The sequence below is a fragment of the Numenius arquata genome, chromosome 2, assembly GCF_964106895.1.
Source record: "Numenius arquata chromosome 2, bNumArq3.hap1.1, whole genome shotgun sequence".
Classification (NCBI taxonomy): domain Eukaryota; kingdom Metazoa; phylum Chordata; class Aves; order Charadriiformes; family Scolopacidae; genus Numenius; species Numenius arquata.
In genome coordinates, this window is record NC_133577.1 from 29,412,734 (window position 1) to 29,432,627 (window position 19,894).

At 37.2% G+C, this 19,894-nt stretch overlaps 1 protein-coding gene across 2 annotated transcripts in view; it reads left to right on the forward strand.

Annotated features, from left to right (window-relative positions):
• PRKD3 (protein kinase D3) overlaps window positions 1-19,894 on the forward strand; it is a 41,307-nt gene that overhangs the window by 16,754 nt on the left and 4,659 nt on the right. For both annotated transcript variants that reach the window (XM_074144536.1, XM_074144534.1), the window contains exons 5-14: window positions 682-871; window positions 3,604-3,681; window positions 5,716-5,899; window positions 7,383-7,506; window positions 10,279-10,356; window positions 12,002-12,278; window positions 15,165-15,217; window positions 15,599-15,671; window positions 18,989-19,095; window positions 19,677-19,838. In XM_074144536.1, the coding sequence (XP_074000637.1) occupies window positions 682-871; window positions 3,604-3,681; window positions 5,716-5,899; window positions 7,383-7,506; window positions 10,279-10,356; window positions 12,002-12,278; window positions 15,165-15,217; window positions 15,599-15,671; window positions 18,989-19,095; window positions 19,677-19,838 (1,326 nt within the window). The remainder of the gene's footprint in view (window positions 1-681; window positions 872-3,603; window positions 3,682-5,715; window positions 5,900-7,382; window positions 7,507-10,278; window positions 10,357-12,001; window positions 12,279-15,164; window positions 15,218-15,598; window positions 15,672-18,988; window positions 19,096-19,676; window positions 19,839-19,894) is intronic.

Consider the following 19,894-nt stretch of genomic DNA (forward strand, 5'->3'; position numbering starts at 1 on the left):
ATTTGCAGTTCATCTTTCAGTAGTCTTAAAATACTTTAGGTCAGATGTACAGTGCCATGTTCCTTTAGAGTTTTCTGCAGATGTAGGTAACTGTAAATTTATCCTGCTGAATGTTTAGTGTGGTACTCAATGCCTTTTGTTTTAATTGCCCAAGTTTTTGTTTTAATTTAATTTCAAAGGTTTATTTGGAGATTTAATTTCCAAAATTATTTTTTAATTTTCTAAATATTTTTGCTTAACTTAGTGAGATATCCAGGTATGCTGTACTCTGCTTTGTGAAAGTGATAGCTTGGGTAATGATTGGATTTTTGTTTGCCTACACCTCCAGTGTTTTCCATTTTATCCCCTGCATTGGGGTCTGTCTGTGAACTTTGCCAGTTGCTTAAAAAAAAGTGTCATGAGTGAATTTTCAGCATTTTAGCTTCGGTGGAAAAAAAGATTCATACATACTTTCCTGCTCTCTGCAAGGCTTTTTCATCTGGTGTTTTCTTGGTTTTGTTTTACGATACCAGAATCTCCTTTTAAAGCTTCTTGGCCAGGTTCTTTCTTATCCAGTCACATTCTGAGCCAACACCTCCCTCCCAGCTCCACTGACATTTATTTATTTATTTAAAAAAATTATTTATTTTTCCTAAAGTAGAACTGGTTTTGTGCAAATTGTGTATACCTTCTTTATTCTAGCGCTGCTGCCCAGAACCTAGCAAGAGGATTCCCTCCTGGAGCGGCCGTCCCATCTGGATGGAGAAGATGGTGCTGTGCAGAGTGAAGGTTCCGCACACCTTTGCTGTTCACTCTTACACTCGTCCCACCATATGCCAGTATTGCAAACGGCTGCTCAAGGGCCTTTTTCGCCAAGGGATGCAGTGTAAAGGTAAACATTTAATTTTTGGCTGCAGCAATAAATTTCAGTGAAAGTCTTTTATTTAAAACTGATTTCAGCTTATGTTTTGATTGCTAGAAAGTTATATACTACAAAATGGGGCAGCCCTCATTTTAATTTCAGTAGACTGTGCATTGTACACTTTTATGAAAAATAAGACTTAATCTCATGTAGATTGGGAACCCCTTGATTCTAGAAGGATAATTCTAAATTAATATTAATGGGAAATATTCCCTCTGTTCAATGCCTGCCTTCTTGACTCATCGCTAAAGAAATTGTGAATTTTCATGATTTTATGCTGGTACAGAATACCCATCATTGGCTTTTGGAAAAAAATTTATACAGGTAGTTGTCTTTCCTGAACTAGCTTAGGCTTCATCAGCTGCATGGTTTTATTTAGCATATGTTAAGATGCAAGACTTCAATTCTCAGATTCTTTTACGCAGTTCCCAGGGCATAACTATGACTTTGTGCTCCTCTTCCGGCTCTTTATTGCTGGATAATGCAGATCTGTCAGCTTTGTTGCAGGAAAGAAAAGTGTAGTGATGAATCCTAAACATTAATATGGAAAGGACTTTTCATTGCTCTCATGTGAGTTTGTCAAACATGAGTACCAAAGGTCAATCAGCATTTTGAAAGAGGTCATTTAATACATTTTTCAATTTCCTTTAGTAGAAGAGAGCAAAAATCGTAAGCTTATAGCTGCGTTAACTTTCTTTTGACTAAAAAGACTACTGTCTCACGTAAGTAAGGAAGTAGTTTTATCTTTCATTTCTCACTTTAATAATTTGCAGTCTTTGTTTGAAGTCTGCATCCTGAACTGGTTCTGATTTATTTTTTTCCAGTCAGCCTGTCTCTTAGATACATGTAATACATAAATAATGAAGCCTGAAAAGGATGCTTTGCGATTTTAACGTCTAGATGCTACTAACCATATACAGTTGTTGTGACTGTATATCCAGCTGAACAAATGGGGCTACCACATCAGTTTTGGAAAGTGAATGATAGCATCTAGGAAGACAAGACTAGAGAAACATTATGTATGCCCACAGGACAGAAATAAGTATATTAATAGGCCTCCAGTTATGCAGTATGATCCTATACATATTTTTAATATATCAGGAATTGGTATCAAACAATCAAATTATTTTCATACTGCTTTCTCCTAAAGATTCTTAAGGTTTCCCACCAACTTCCTGGTGCACATTCCCAAAGCTTGGGGTCTTTCAGCAGTCCCAGGTTCCTGAGTACCTGTAAGAGCCCTGGATTTCTTGAATTCATCCAGGCTTCTACTTGGACTCTGAGGATGATCTTGGGGATGCTAAGACTATATTTGTGGTAATAAGTTAAATGTGCTAAGGAACGTTCCTGGACACTGAGGTCAACTGGGCCCAAATGACCTGTGCTCATGAACAAGTTTTCTTAGCATCCTAGCCTGGGTGGCTGTATGCACACAGCCTGTTGGGAACAATTTAATGGGGTGCTCTGACTTATGAACCTGGGAACTGTTTGAGATTGTGCTAATGCTGTGGGCCAAAAGCATGCTAGGGGGTGTTTATGACTGTTTACTAGACTAAGAGTGGCATTGCAGTACTCAAGAATGTTTCTGGACAACGTTTAATTGATTAGATTGACTCACTCTTAGTCTTTCTAGTTCCCTGGTAGGATTTGAAACATCTGTTTCTTCCAGCTCCCTTTGAACTCGTGAAGTAACCATATTCCGTAATATGGACTGAAAGCGTCACTACAGAAAGGCCAGCTCATTGGTCTCCTAGGATGCTTCCTTAGAGGCACTCAGAAGCTGAACATGATTACATTTTGCTCCAGGGTTTGGCTTCTCTGCTACTAAAAATGTGGAGATAGAATGATTTTTCTCTTGTCTGGACTTAAAAGGAAAGCATGATAGGCTTTCTTTGGGCAGCAGAAACAGACTAAATTATCAGTTTGAAAACAGTTGCAGGGGCAGTGGGGAGTTTTGAAATTCATGATGTTTATACGGAGTTGAAAATTATAGTGATGCTGCTAATGAAGGAAAATCCTGTTAATTCCACTAATGATGTGTGCTGGACTGGTTCAGGAGGCTGCATCTGATACCTTGGATGCAGAAATGGCACACATCCAGATTAGATTCCATCTCCATGCCAGGTTATATCTGGACATAACATTATTCCATCTGCCCTGTGTCAGCAGGGAGAAATGGAGCTTCAGTTTTCAGCCAAGTCTGTAATCTGAGTGACAGGGGAACTGGACTTTGGGATTTACTGCAGAGCATATTTGTGACTATTTGTGTTTGTGATACAGGTGTGTGATCCTAGAGGCTCTGGTGGCTGCACGTCTTAGGCAGCAGGTGGGGAAAAATGACAGAGATGAGACATTTAAATCATATAGCAATGGAAAAAAGGGTGTGGAACAGATGAGAGGATGGGAAAAATTACATCATAATGGAAAAAATAACTACAGAGAAAGCTAGAGAAGTAGAAAACTATTTTGTACTGCAAGGGGAAGTGCTAACATAATAAATAGTAGTGGGACAAATCAACATGTGATATCAAGACAAGATTGTTAATTTCCTTCTGGAGGTGACCTCATTGGTGCTGTCTTCGGTTACATGTAATGTATCAATCTGAACTGAATCTTGTGATGGAAGTAGTGAATGATAGAATGTTAGTGTCTGAGTAGGAGTAAGATTCTGGTATCATGGGCTTATTTATTTTCTGTTGTAGATTGCAGATTCAACTGTCACAAACGCTGTGCATCTAAAGTACCTAGGGACTGTCTTGGAGAGGTGATTTTCAACGGAGGTAAGATGAAAAACATGCTTTCAAGTACTGACAGATCTTTGGAGATTTAACAAGATGCATTAGCTTTTTGTTCCATCATCTTCGAATGTTTTATGTCTTATCTTCTCAGTTTTTTCACCTGAGATCACTGACAATTAAAGATTTACTGTAAAACTTAAACTCTGGTGACTTTAATTTTACTTAATCAGTCTTGGCAGGTGCAGTATGCTTTGCTTGAGATTTGTTAAAGAAAATAAGAAAAACAAGAATCCTTCTCAATATACAAAAATTAAACATCTGTTGTGATCAGTCTGCTCATTCTTCACCATGAAATATATATTTTTAAATGTCAGTTATCTGAAGACAAGTACCATTTTTTGTGACTTGCTCATATCCATGATTTTCGGTGGCTAGAGTTAGCCCAGCAGTTTGAGGTAAAAGAAGAGGGACAAAACAAGCCAAAGCAAAACAAGAAACCCCACTCGTAATTTTCTTTGAAACCTTAGTTAAGTAGGACTATCTTCTGAATAGATCTTACAGAGTTGGAAGGGGAAGGTAGGGAATCGTATGTGGAAGAAAGTTTAGAGGCTTATTCTTACAAGTTTTAGACCAGTGTTAAGCTGATGAAACATGGGATGGATGAGCAGACAGGTGAATTGAAAGCTGGTTTGAATGGATGGGTCTAGAGGGTGGTGATCAGCGGTGTGAGGTCTAGTTGGAGGCTCGTAACTAGCAGTGTACCCCAGGGACCAGTACTGGGTCCAGTCCTGTTCAACATCTTCATTAATGATCTGGATGATGGGGCAGAGTGTACCCTCAGCAAGTTTGTTGATGCCTGGGAGGACTGGCTGATACACCAGAAGCTTGTGCTGCCATCCAGAGGGACTTCAACAGGCTGGAGAAATGTTGGACCAGATGACCTCCAGAGGTCCCCTCCAGCTTCAACCATTCTGTGATAGTAGTGCCCAAATCTTGATCCTTGTCATGTATATTTTTGAGAGGAGTAAAATTGATGACATGCAGCAGGTCACACCAAGCTGTACAACCTGATTCAGAGGCCTGGGCAGCAACCCTGTTAGCCAGCGAGTCCTTTGCCATTGCACAGTATATCCCATTGGTTCATGCCTGACTTCTCCAGCTCCAAGGCTCCTGCCTGGGTTATGAGATTGGTGGCTATGAACAAAAACATGCAATGTTGTTGGCTGCTGCCTGCTTTCACCACCCTTGTGATGCTAAGGTGCTACAGCACGTATTTCAGGAACTACAGTTTCAGACAATTCTTCTGTGGACATAGGAGTGGTTTATTTTTTTTGTTCTTTCTCCAACTCTTAAATTGAGTCTCCTTGGACAAAAAACAAAAACAAAAAAACCCCAAACCACCACCAAAACAGGTTAAGTTATTAGTATGTCTTATTTCTTAGTTTTCTAAGGTGGAAGTTCTACAGCTTTTGGAAACTTTAAACTTCTGCCAGCAGAGAGTCAGATGTGACTAAGATCTGTTCTACTTTTCTTTTTTCCTGCAATACCACAGCCCCTTTTTTCTCTCTTACTTTGCTATTATGGGCCACAAGGGCAGGGAGAACAGAGCGGGGTTTCTGTTGACAGAGAATTTCATTTGCACAGGAGTAATTCTCTGGGTCATCTCTAGCCATCAAAAGGTTACTCTGTACTGATTACTTGTGCAACAGAATTACTTAATGAGATTTAGGTTTAGACCTTAAGCTTTTCACTCCCATTTCTTTCAATATGATTCTTGTTTTGGTTTGGTCTCTTGCCTTGGCATTTAGCAAAGACAAATTGATAATGTTTATTAGCACACTCTGCATCAATTAGCAAAAACTTGAGGCTTTTGTATATTTTTATTGTGCTTTTATGTTTACTTGCATAAATGTGAACTGAAGAAATTTGTTGGAGTTTTTCGGGTTTTCTTTGTTTTGGGTTTGTTGTTTTGTGGTTGGTTGGGGGTTTTTTTGTGGTTTGTTTTTTTTTTTTTTTGTTGTTGGTTTTTTCCAATTGTGTATTTGAAATAATATCTGAATCCTGTGTCACTTTCAGAACCTGCTAGCCCAGGCCAGGACTTGGACATGCCAATGGAAGTTGATAGTAGTGAAATGAACAGTGATGGTAGTCGGGGTCTAGATGATGCTGAAGAGCCTTCTCCTCCAGAGGACAAAATCTTCTTTATGGATCCATCTGACCTCGATGTAGACAAAGATGAGGAAGCTGTCAAAACCATCAGGTAAGTCAGAAGGAGGATTTCTTTGCTCTGGATGTACTTTTCTGAATGTTGTGAAGTAAAACTGAGTAAAAAACCTTCTGATTAGCCCAGTTTTACTGCTTAAAGTGTCATTTTCTCATTTCTGTTTTTTAACTTGAAAATCCTTTGTAAAGTTATCGAGTTGCAAGCAAATCTGAAACATAAATTAAAATAATATAGTCTTTCTAATTGGAAAAAGTGCTGTGCTATGATTGTTACTAAAGAAATAAAGCCAGATTATCAAAACATGATAAAATTTCTGTCTTGGCTTAACATGGCAAAGACATGACCAAGATCTTCGTGACTTCAGCCTCAATTAGTTACTCTTATACATGTGTTGATTTAAAAGGAATTACTAGATATTTTAATATTCACATCATAGTTTACATGCATTTTAGGTGAACGTTTTGGGTTTTTTAACTTGAATGTAATTTTTCTGAAGTCTTCTGTCTGGTAACGGTTCCTTTAATCAAGTCTGGTCTCTTTACTTTCTGTATTATTTTGAGTGTCATTCTGATTTTCTTAAGTCATTCTTAGTAGCGTTAGAGCAGTTGTATTAGATCAAACTAAAGGTCATTTTAGCTCAGTGTTTAATAGCAAATAAGCAGGGAAGAGCATATAGTGATACCTTCTCAACTTTCACTGATTTATAGCTCAAGGACTTCCTGAGTTGAAAGTAACATCTTTTCTGTGTTCCACCTCTACATAGGATTTTTCCGTTTATTTTTGATTGCACTTGAAGCAATTAAAGTTTTTTGACATGTACAGCATCATGTGGCAGCCTCACATTTTTGGTTTTGAATCTGCCATGTGACTTTGTGTGTTTACAAATGTTTCTGTTAAAACCACATGTAGGAGCCCTGGTGTTAAGCAGGCAACTTAGTGGTTCACTCCATCTTCAGCGCTATTAAAACCTCTACGTTTAACTAATGACTCTGTCAGAACATTAGAGATTGTCAGATCTTTGTCTGCAGGTCAGTTAATATTCCTAAGCATTGATAAAACTTCCTAGTGCAGCTGTGATTTGAATTAACACACCCCTGTTGATATTTTCATAAATTGAAAGTATGCTTCAATAGGGACCTTATTAGTGTAATAACAATATGAGGAAGTAGCATAGTCAACTTACACAGACAAGAGAAAATAATAGCAATGCTGATGTTAATTATATTTTTATGCTGCATTAAGACCAGCAGTCTCACCTAATTTTCGAGAGAGAATGATTTCTGTAGGTGTCCTCATTCCAGTGTGTTTCCTGTAGAGTACTGCAGTACTTGCAGTAGAAGAGCTAGTGAGAGCTCAGATCCCTTAACAATTTCATGTTTCAGTGAAATAATTTGTATGGCAAGAAAAGGTGCCTGTTCCTGAAAATTATGGGCTAAATGTGTAGTACCAGTATAATGGCAGTACTGTTGTATTTTAACTTGTTAAATATTAACTCTTCTATCTCTTTTTTTCTTTTTAGTCCTTCAACAAGCAATAATATTCCTCTCATGAGAGTCGTACAGTCGATCAAGCACACAAAGAGGAAGAGCAGTACAATGGTGAAGGAAGGATGGATGGTCCACTATACTAGTAGAGACAATCTGGTCAGTGATTTCAGTTGCTTCCTACATTAAATTATTTCTCTAAACCATTGTATTTTATTACTTATATTTAGATATTTTGATTTGCTGTATCATTTGAAAGAACTTACCCATGATATTAATTATAAAGAAAACTGGTGCAAAGGAGAAACTGTAGTTTTATGCAAAATCCTTCATATAGTGATTCAACAGTACTTTTGCTTCTCCCTCATAAGAAGGAGAAGCATCTTTAAATTGTCCTAAATGAATTGCATGTTTAAGATTTCAGCTTCCCTGAGTTAATAATTTGGAATAATTTGCTTATGTCTTCTTTCTGTTTAGCAGTTGAACTAAATGTTTGATGTGTATTTTTGTTCAACTACATGAAAAGGTGGAAATCATTATAAAAATGATGAGTACTGAAATGGTTGATACTGTTATTCTAATGATCTAGGTGCTTGTAAATATTTATGTCTAGATATGGGAGCCCTTCATTCCTCTAGCAGTTCACTCCATCTAAAAGTAAGCATTATTGAACACCACCCTCCCCCAAACTCATTATTCCTCTTGATGTCAGTAGCTTGACTGTACATCCTTGGATATGTAAGCATCCTCCAAAAAGACTACCTTGTTTGTTTTCAATGCTACCAATAATGATCTCCAAATTGAACCTTCTTAGGCAATCTCTTTGGTTGTGTTTATTGAGGAGGAAGATAAGGAACAATAACTGGGTCCCTCAGAGTTGTCTGATGGGAAGGAGTGAATCCTCTCATCTTTTGGTAGATGAAAGAAAAGGATAACATCAAGAAGTTCCCAGTTCTTGTGAAACACAGTGTGTTGTATTAAGACTGTTCATGAAAGTCAGCATAAAATCTTTTGCATTCTTTGTCTCTATGCAGGAGTCTGACTGAAGGGGACTTCAGGAATTTAGAGAAGCAAAGTTATTTAAGTTCTGTTGAAATCAAGCTGAGGAGTGATACTAGTCAGCTCAGGTTACTGTAGTATTTTTACTTTTTCGGATTGTCAGCTAAACAGACCATTGCAAGTGGTCTGTCAGAAACTGCCTTATAAAACATTTCTTTAAAGTACACTTTTCTGCTATCTACATGTATTTATCACAAACCAAAATAAGTACCTAGCATATGTTAAATGAGATTCCAGCCAAGGCTACTTAACAGACACAGTTATCATCAGCTAGCTATGGAAAAACTAAGGCAAGGTAGTAGACAAGGAGGAATACTTCTAGCAGTTTTTGGGGTGGACCTGGTATCTGGCGCTGATCTGACCTTTCAGTACAGCCAGTACGTTTTTCCATGGACTTTTTTGGACCTCCTTGTAACACAGTGATCAGATTGTACTTCTTAGCTTAGTTTGGTTTGGTTTCGGCAGTCTGGCTGCTACCTAGATGACATCTACCAAAAGAGGCCATTCAAATGAAGTGGAGTATTCTGCCCCAAAGCAAGACAACTTCAGTCTAGCAAGATCTCATAGAGCTTCCTAATGGAAGGAGACTGTCGTCGGTTTCCCTTGACTGCTCTGCTCTCAGCAATGTCAGACTATTTCCTGTTCCTGAAAGAACTTGGGCTTTCTATCAGTTCCAAAGAGGTTCATATTAACAGCAATATCTGTATACTTCTTGCTGACCCTGGATAATCAGATATTTCACCCTTTATAATGAGAAGTTTCTGTATACTCACCTTCTTTTTCCCACTCTGAGCCCATTCTTTTTCAGAATATGGTATGGGCTGATTTTGAATCCCTGAGTTACCAACCTGTTTCTTAATTCCCCTCCTCCAAAGTCTTCCCTGGTTCATCATTTAGTAAAAAGTATATATGTCCAAAGGACCTGCTTTCCCGCAGTTTCCATTCAGTGCTGGCTGGGAATTCCATTTACTTAATTCATGGCCTGGCTTTCTTTGTCTTACCTCCTGCAGGTAGTCTTAGCTTGCTCATGACTGAAATAATTTAAATGCTGCTATTTTATGTTTCAAACTAGTGTCGTCCTAGACCAGAGTTAAGAGTGTTGGATTTTTGTCACAGAAAAAATGCAAATGGGTTTCTATCTATATGAGCATGGTGCAAGCAAAGTAAGTTAGATCGATGCAGTTATGTTAGCTTTCTAAAAGCTGCTTTGTTTTGGCTAATGATCCTTTGCTTAAAATGACAAGACAGTTAGCACCACAGCTTATTACTTTTTAGTGGAGACGGTATTTCTCATTGGTGCAGACTTCCAGAAAATGGCTATCTGTGTTATTTTTATCCCTCCCCACCCTCCCCAAGATATTTTGTGCACTTGAATCTCATAATCTGTCTTGCCAGTGTGTGCTTTTGACCTTCTAAAATTCTGTGTTGACAAATTAAGGACTTGTTAGGCTTGCTCAGTCCTTGAACCCTTATGGTGTTGGTGTGAGGGCACAGAAGGAGAGAGCATGACTCCCACAGTTGTTACTAAAATAAAATAGTTTAGGTTTTGTGAGCACATGCACCTGGAGTGAAACGTGTGTAGGTAAGTGGTTTTCCTGTATGAGATAATAGCAGTGACAACAGCAGTTTACTGTAAGGTAAGTTGTATTTTTTTTCTGGTTTGTGGAAATAATTTTATGAGCCTCTTCTTAAGTTTAAAAAAAATCTTTATTCCCAAAGTGTGTAGTTTCATGTGTCTAGTCTAAGATGTGTCTGTAGAGTAATGTTAGTTGATTATCTTAGTCATTTAAAAGATTTCTTATTTAAATAATTGGATAACAATTGCCATACCAGTGATTTATTCCTTATGTTATTTTACTGTGCATTTTGTAGAGAAAAAGACATTATTGGAGACTAGACAGCAAATGCCTCACGCTATTTCAAAATGAATCTGGAACAAAATACTACAAGGTAATTAATGATAAGTAATAATTACATTGCACTTGATATACTCAGTGCTTTATAGATCTGAAATCTACTTCTGAGCAGTGTAACTATTATCTCTGTTTCCCTATCTCTTTTTAATCAAAACTCTGACAGGTTAATTGTTGGCCAAAGCTTGTAAGTGAGAAGGACTGAGACTAACTCTGAGAAGTTGCTTGCAGCTCCTGTTCTAATCCCTTTGAGTATGTCTCTCCTTATGTTTTACATGTACTGTTCTCCTGAATTGCTTAGCATATGAAACTTTCTTCACAGTTACCAGAGAATTTGTTTGGCCACCAGCAGGCCAGAATTTTTGTGTTCTAGAAGTAATAACTAAAAGTTTGCATGCTTGTGTATTTTATTTCGGGTTCCCAAAATTAAATTATTCCCAACTGTACAACTGAAAGTTGGAACCAAGATTTAGAGGAAAAATTACTGTGCAGCATGGCGTTATTTAAATGAAACTTATTGCTAAGTTTAGTATATTGTTAATATAGTAATGTGTTCAATAGTGGAATATTCAGACAATGTGTTCCAATGTACAAACAGGATTTTTTCCCTTTCTTGTCTTACACATTTAGGTGGGGGTCCAAATCTTGCAGCTTCTTCCTTTATAACATCTCTAAGATCAAGCCTTTTCTCTGTACACCCAGCTAAACTTGCCCAGATCCTTTTCATCCCTATCTTGACCAATGCAGTCTCTTCTCAGACCTCCCTGATACTTGTATTGCCCTGTGCATTCAAAACACAGCTGGTAAAATATGTTCCTTGCTTGTTGCTCCGTTATGTCACTGCTTTTAGTCCTTTGACTTGCCCCTTTGTCCCCCTTTTTAAACTGCTTAAATCTCAGGTTATTTGTCTTCGCCGTTAGCATCGTTCACAGTTGTTGCCTTTATGTTTATTTGCTCTTTATCTTAATCAGCTACTGTCTCTTAGCTCCTAATGCCAGCCTGGTGTTCACCTGCCTGTTCACTACTCTTGCAAGTGACATGCACCCTTACGCCTTCCCATGTGTGTGGAATGTCCTCCTCCAGCTAGTGTGAACTCGCAACCATTTCTTCCTTCACATCTGTTCACTAGTACTGCTTGTACCATGATCTTAAACTGGCAAGGTAGAGGAGTTGGTAGAAGTTGTTAATATCTATATGAAAGAGAATCTTTACCAAACCTGATTCAGATACGTGAAGCAGCGCTTATTGATGAGCTTATATAACGATGTCCGCTTCTTAATGTCGTCGTCTTTCACTTTTTTCCCGTCATGTTCTTCTCTAGCTAAGCTGTATAAACTACAGGGGGAAAATGGTCATTCTAGAGTTGTGCATCATTTGTATGTGGTGGGGCATGTGTCATGCTTAATATAAACGCAGTTTATCTGAGTAGAGAATAGTGGTTGTATAGAGAGAGCTGTGGTGGGGCTGGAAGTCTCTTCAGGCTTGTATAGGGGAATTTGGGAAGCTATGGGTGGGAAATGGTCATGAACAGTTTGACATTGGTTATGAAGCTTGATATTTTGTTTTTGGTGTTTCAGTATACTTGCTTTGATTTCTTTGTGAACACTTTTAAGCTTTGAATATCAGTATATTAAAATATTATGCGCATTCTTCATTTTTTAATCTTTAATATTTTTCTTCAGGAGATTCCACTTTCAGAAATTCTCCAGGTGACTCAGCCTCGAGATTTTTCAAACGTGGTACAGGGCAGCAACCCATACTGTTTTGAGATCATCACTGACACGATGGTGTACTTTGTTGGCGAAAACAATGGCAGCAGTCATCACAGTCCTGTTCTTGCTGCCACCGGAGTTGGACTTGACGTAGCTCAGGGCTGGGAGAAAGCCATTCGTCAGGCTTTGATGCCAGTCACTCCTCAAGCTAGCATTTGCACTGCTGCAGGACAAGGAAAAGATCACAGTAAGCAGGGAGACAAGGCACTATTATTCATATTCTGAAGCTGTTAATGGTAGAGATTCCTTTCAGAAAAGGGCTTATTTAAAGTGAAGTATTTTCTGTCTGTTCTCTGTTGAATTGGGTGCATAATTTTCTGCAACTTCCTAAAAAGCTACACTCCGGTTTGTGGAGGGTGGGTAAATGCTTTAATCTGTTGAAACAGGAAGTAGAAGTTGAGAATCAGATTTATGATATGAATGCATATTGCAGAGCTTTATTGTAGGAGCATTAAGAACTCGCGCATAGTTGCTGGATGTAAAAAGGGATCACAGTTTAGAAATGTCTAATATACTTTAAAAATATATATATCTAATCTGAAGAACTAAATATTGCATGCTTTTTGATGTTATCCCCTATGTATTTTTTTAAAATCTGTGAAGTCTCAGCAGCTAAGGAGAAGAAAAGGAGGTAGTGATGCAATCTAAATACTGCCAGTGATGGAAAGAACTTTTGCTGAGCTGTGGGTAGTAATAAAAAAGTATCCTGTTCTTCCTTTTATGCACCCGTCCTCCCTTTCTTTCTCTGGCATACAATCATATTCATTATAAAGGCTCCACTAAACAATGTATTGTGTTTTCTCTTCAGACATCTTACTTTTTGCAATGATGTTCATTTACATTCTGTACTGAGATTTATGCTTTTATTCTTTAGTTTTCTTTCATCTTCCAGCTACTCCTTAATCTTTTAGGGAAATTTTGTTTTGCAGGACATTCTGAGATTAGTTTCTCTTGTCTGATATTTGGTTATTCTGCATCAGCAACACTTAAGAATGTGTAAATGTTAATCTGAGATAAAGGCACTTTCTGAAAATAGAACCATGGTCTGAAATGGTAAACTATGAAATGCCAGTACTGGTATCTGTATTTAATTATAGCGAAGAAACATACATGTAAGATGGTACCTCATAACTGGCTTTATATGTATGTAAAATGCCACTTTTGATAGGAAATTTTTAGTTCCAGATACATATGCACCAACGCTCTTTTTTTTTTTTCCTTTTTTCTCCTAGAACTTAAGGTTTACTGTTGCTGAGACTTGCAAAGACAGTTGCTTTTTCCAAAATCAGAGTTTTTGCAGATATAAATAGTAACCAACTTGACAGTGATAGGGAATAGAGCTGCAGGGGTAGATACAGAGAGTAAGTATTTTAGCATCTTTAGGATTGTAGGAGTATAAGAAACTACTACGACTTGTGGAATGTCATTCCCTTATTCTTAGACAACTCATCAGGTTGTTTCTTAAACTCTGAAGAGCCCACAAAATGTCTATTCATCCCTCTCCTTCCTGCACGCTGTGAGCCATGAAATGTATCCCAAGACCCTTTAAGAAAAATTAGACTTTTAGTTAAAAAAATAACCCCCCCCAAGCCTCAAATATGCTATTTTAAATGAAAAGACCAAAAGAGGAGGTATACATTGCCAGTGCTTGAAATACTTGCAGCGGCAGGGAATTTTTAGTGTCCGGTCAGTTTATTCCACATTATAGCCAGAAAGTAGGTAGAAATAAGGATGTATTTCCAGTCTGACCTGTGGAAAGAGTCCTTTCTGAGCTCGTACCTAGAGGCAGTTGGGGTGGCATGTTTCTTTGTGGGATGTTTCTGAGCTGAAATGAGAGAGAGAAGATTGGTAAACTGTTACCTGGTATAGATTACATATTGAATCCTGGCATTACTGATTTCTTCAGAAGTGACAATTTTTCAGCCCTTAGTCTTAGGCCTTTCAAACACTAACAAATGGATTTATTTGGAAGGAGTAATACAGTCTCTACCTACCAGATATTTTGTATTCTGTAGCCATCTGTGGAGGAGGGTTCAGTGCGTTCTTTTTAAACGGTTTCAAAAACTGTCTTCGTTTTCTACTTACCTTGTTTCAACCTTGCTGCTGACCTTAGTAACTCTTCTGTCTGCCACCTTCTTTTCTCTCAGATACAGGTGTTTTCTTTGTTCTCTAACATTGTGTTTTTAAAGCAAAGGCTGCTCTTAGGTTGATAAAGGCTCTTTTCAAAGTGCTAGTAAATCTATTGTGTATCTTCTATCCAGCTTGTATGTGAATTTTTTCTACTTTTTTTTTTTTTTGGAAGTTAACAAATGATAGGTGTCCATTTCTGGCTTGCTTTACCTCTCTCTTGGAAGTCAAAGTACGCTCCTTGATGTATCTCTTCTTGCCTATGCATCATAGTGTTATTCCTGTAATGACAACTTCATGTCAACATCTACTGGAGGCTGAAAAATTTGGTATCTTTATCTGGTGCTTTTCCTTCCAGATTACACTTCCCAGGTGTACTCTCGTATTCCAAAGATTGATATGCTTCTCTAGTTTATCCACAAAAAAAAGGTTGTTTATATTGTGGATTTCATTGCTTTTTAAATTATCACCTCTTCTGTTACTTGCTTTGCTTGATTTGTTTCCTTTTCTTATGCATCAATTCTGTATATCTTGATGCCACAGAAAATTAGTAACCACATTCATTGGACTCTAAGGGATCTACCCAGTCCTCTTCCCTGTACTTTTCTACGTTACTACCAGAATTCTTAGAAGTTGAGCGAACTTTGATACAATTGCCACATCACTATTGCTTTACGTTCTCCAGCTCACTATTTTTGTAATCGGTGATATGACAAAAATAGAGAAGGAATCCCAGAAAAACTCCCAGGGTTGTTTATTTAAATTAATCTGTGAAATTTGAGTTCCAGAGTATGATGTTTCTGCAGACCATCAATAAAAATTGTTTCACCATGACTGGGTTAGAAGTCAGTGAAGGGTTTTCTTTGTTTTGGTGTTTTTTCCCCTTTTTACTAGAAAAAGTCTACCCATCCCATTTACTTACTCAGTTATATCTTCTTTTTTGCAGAAGAGTTATCTCTAAGCATCTCCGTTTCAAATTGCCAGGTCCAGGAGAATGTGGTGAGTCATATATATTGCGTATATATAATGTAATGGTGTTTATTTACCTGGATGTTACAAAGTAATTGATAGTAACAGTGTCTGGATGAGAGAGCAACACCGGGGTATAGTAGCTCCAAAAGTCTGTGTTATATACAGGAAGTAATCTACTTACCTGGCACCGCTGGCAGTTTATATGAATGTATGTCCCTGCTTGCAGCTCCGGATCCTCTTCAGGAAGTCTGTTACGTTTTTCCATTCCCTTCAGGGTGATGATGGCACACTTTACAGTTTGATTAGTGTAAAATGTAAATACAGCGTAGCCAGTACTAACTACTGTGCTCATGAACATTTTGATTACTCCTGATATTTGTGATTTCTTTTTTTTTTTTCTTGCATTAGGATATCAGCTCTGTGTACCAAATATTTGCTGATGAAGTGCTGGGTTCCGGTCAGTTCGGTATTGTATATGGAGGTAAATTACATTAGATTCCATTATGTTTATTAAGGTAGAATATCTGTCCACTTGATATAATTAGTCTTTTCATATTTACTTATCTGTATCTAGAATGTCTAGGTGAAGTTTATCTTGTCAGAAATTTTGTTTGGATTACTTTACTGTTTTTCTCTGCAGTTTTACGGACAGTATTTCTTACAATTCATTTTTTGCATTTAGAGTTGTGCATTGGCATCAAAGTTGGTTTATAATATGCATTGCATTTTGACCACAGTTAAGTACAAAGCAATCTCTGGTCTGAATTTGGCCTTGGTTAATGGCGTGGGGTTTTTTAATTGCAAATTCTAACTCTGTTGTCTGTATTATACAATATTAAAAGTCATGTATTTGAGGAGGCTGTCAGTTATACCTGTTTATATCTGAGATATAAACAGGCCAAAAAATTTAGCCAAAAGCAATTGGAAAAATACATATTTTAGTTTGTGCTTTGACTGTTTATGCAAAAATATTATTGATGTATTCTATGCAAACAGTTTCACTAAAAATTTCTATCAGGAGGATAAAGTAGAGGGAGGAATTCTTTATCAAGAGGTCTAAGTTTTAGGTTTCAAATATAGCTTTACACTTTCGGTTTTTAAAAACTTCTATTGCAACATATAACTTGTTAATAGTAAGTAATCACAAAAAGAAGAAATACTAAAAATGCTCCATATAAACTGTTTCCCTGTTTGTTTTTTTTTTCTTTTTTTAATCCCATGTGTTGTATCTCAAGTGTTGAGAAAATCACACATCATAAATCTGGAAAGAAAGAAAAAGTGATAACTAATGATTTAAAAGTGGTAACCTTTCTGCTTTTGTCATGTTGGTTTTTCTAGTCAGGAAGTATTGTGGCTACAATTTTTCTGTGTGCCAATTGTGTAGTTATACTTTTCTCTATTACTTCTGAACTGCTTGACGGAAATGCAGTTTGGTCTGGTTTTACATCACTGTCAAGATGTCTTTTTTTTTTTTTTCCCCCCTTGTATTTCTTAAAGCATAGGGTGAATCAAAGTATGCTCCCTCTCTTATGAATAGAGCGTGCACAAATGCAGACAGTAGTTGAATATTTTGATTTTATTTCTATATGTACTCTCCTAAATTGCCTTTTAGGTAAATCTTAACTTGGTATTTTTCATGATTCAATGCTTCTAAACATAATGAATACTTATAAAAGGCTTTTATTGCATTAAATCTTTTTACTTAAAGAGGTCTTAAAACATATAGGATATGCATACTCAGTTTCTTGAGATAAAATCACAAGCTGAAAGAGCAAGAAAAGATACTATAAGAGAATATTCTTTTCCTGGCTCTGCACACTGCTCAATTGTTGCTGGTGTTCGGGAGACTTGATCTGGTAACTTCTATTGTTGGTTTCTCCCACCTGTGTAGACTTACTAAATAATGGTAAGAAAACTTTCTATTTAAACAAATAAAGGTAAAATTAAGTTGCTTATATCGTTGTAGAGGTTTTTTTTTATGTCCTCTATTTTGGACAAAGATTTATGAATCGTTAATCAAGAAGTTTACAGGATATTGATATCCAACTCCTGTTTCTTTCAGTGAGAACAATTTCCCTCTGCCTATTCTGGTTAGTTTGGAAGGGTTTGAAAAATGGAGATAGAAAAAAAATAATACTCCTTTGCAGCTTTTTACTGATGTAAAACTTGCCCTGAAACCTGGTTGATTGTGTTTTACTTAGGAAAGAGAATTTTCAAGCTGCTTTTCTGTTATTCTCTTTGTGTTCAATTTTTAGCTCTAGTCTAGCTTCTATAGTTTAAGTGTTTTGTTAGCTTGGTGGTTTTGCTTTACATTCTCTTGCAACCTAACATCTGTCTTCTGGGTTTTGCACCTAGTTTGTGCAAAATACCTAGCAGAAGGTATTTCTGCTACATTTCAATATAATTTGATGCCTAGTGGAGCCAGAGTCGCTTTCCCTGAATCTGGGATTTTGTTTAAATTATAGCTGGGTGCTGTGGTTTCTTTTATTTTGCCTAAAAATAGCTGATTTGTTACAGACAAAATGACAAAACTTCCTGGATCTCTCTCTTTCAAGACTTCTGGCTTTACGCTGTTGTCTGTGACAGTCCGTTTTACAGCATATGTTTTCATTAGCACTAAAGTAATATTTTTAAAATTTATTTTTTGCTCTTCAATTGTTAGTTCTATTTGATAACCTTGTAAACCCTTTTGGACCTTGAGCGATGTCTCCATTAGCTTGCCTTACTTTGTCTGGTAGAGATAAGCCTGTTTTTGACCCTTTATTCATGACGATGTTTAAGGCAGGTGCGTTAGTTGCAGTTCCTATGCCCTGCCTAAGCCCTGGCCACCAGTCCTCCCGTAGCAGTTCCAGTAGAGTCCCCTGTGCCGCTTGCACCGTAGCTGTCTGTGTCGTCCCTTTTCCTAAAATGGCTTCTAAATCCTTCACTGAGCAGATACTAACTTTTTTCCCTTTGGTGCAGACTTATTGTTCTGTATTAGTTTAGTTATTAAGTTATTTTAGTTATTAGTTACTAAGTATTTAGTTATTTAGTTATTATTTAGTTAGTTTAGTATTAAATATCTTAGATTATCAAGGTCTTGCATTAACCTCTCTGATGTGAATGCGACAGAAGTCAGTTTAGCAGTAGTGAAGAAGCCGGGTAAGCACTTAGAGCTACTCACTTTGCCCTTGAAACATCCCCTCTGTGTATTGTGGAATGCTTTTCGGGTAGCTGATGGTGTTTGCAGCAAGGAATAGTATTTGGTGCTATCAGCACGTTTTTCACAACCTTTTAGAGCTTTTTTGATGACAACAGGCTGCCCCTGGGTGCTAACATGTTGTTCTTCATGTTCCCGTATGTTCCCGTAGAGTATTAGATATAATTTCCTGTTCATGTGGAGCCCATAAAAGTATGAAACTGCTAGAGAAGACTTGTAGATCTTTTTTCATATTTATCTTGAATAGTTTTGTTGTGGGTTTTTTTTTTTTTTACAGGAGAGGCAATATTCTGTGGGAGTAGGTATTACTTGCTAATGTGCAAGACCCTTGCACAAACAAAAGCTTCACCTAATATATCTAATGTCAGTGTGCATACTTGACAGCAGAGTAGTAACCAGTTTAAATTTATCTACTATCCTCTTGTTAAGGCTGACCACTTCTTGTTACTGTTATACCAATTGAAAATTTAAATATAAATATAGTAATATTGTATGTTCATACGAAATATACTTGTTTCACAAAAATTTCTGCTGTAATGTTTTATAGCTATGACTTGCTTCTGCCTCTTGATGGCTGACATCATTGATTTTCTGTTTAGGAAAACATAGGAAGACTGGAAGAGATGTGGCTATCAAAGTCATTGACAAGATGAGGTTTCCAACTAAGCAGGAAAGTCAGCTGCGTAATGAAGTAGCCATTCTCCAGGTACAAAAGTATTTTTGGATCACATTCGAGTTTGTCTCAAGCCATTAATAAGATTTTGTAATGTGTGTAAGTGCTCTGAATTGAGTTCTAAATCTGTGTATGCGATTTTGTAAATCTTTTTGTGAGAGGGAATCTCAGAAGAGTGGGAATTACTGAGTATTTGGTAGAGTTGATAATTTGGGAGTGGTATCTACCCCCTACAGGAGATCCATCGATGACCTGTACTTTGGCTCTATGTTGTCTCCCTCAGGTAGCAGGAAACTATTTTTTTTTGGCTGTATTCCACTACTGGCTCATCAGTTTGAGTGTGATTCTTGCATGTTCTGTACTTAAGCTACCGAGTGTATCAACTGTAAAATTTATCCATAGTGATTATTTGTGTTAAATTAGTCTCAGTAGTGATAATCAGCATATTTCATGGGTTGACATTTGTGTTTCAAGCTAGTTTTTTGCTTCGTACATTTTGTTTTTTCATCTCTAATTCTCCACTACTTTTTGATTTGAGGTACAACATTTCTGTGTAATTCAGGATATTTCATACTGTTTTATTTTAGTGATGTACTTGTACTACTTTATTTTAGAACTTGCACCACCCTGGGATTGTGAACCTGGAATGTATGTTTGAAACCCCAGAACGGGTCTTTGTTGTGATGGAAAAGCTGCATGGGGATATGCTAGAGATGATTCTTTCCAGCGAGAAAAGTCGACTTCCGGAACGAATAACTAAGTTCATGGTCACTCAGGTTGGCATTCAGTCTCTCTACCTGTGGAGGAAAGGCTAGATTTGTCTTTTGTCGTT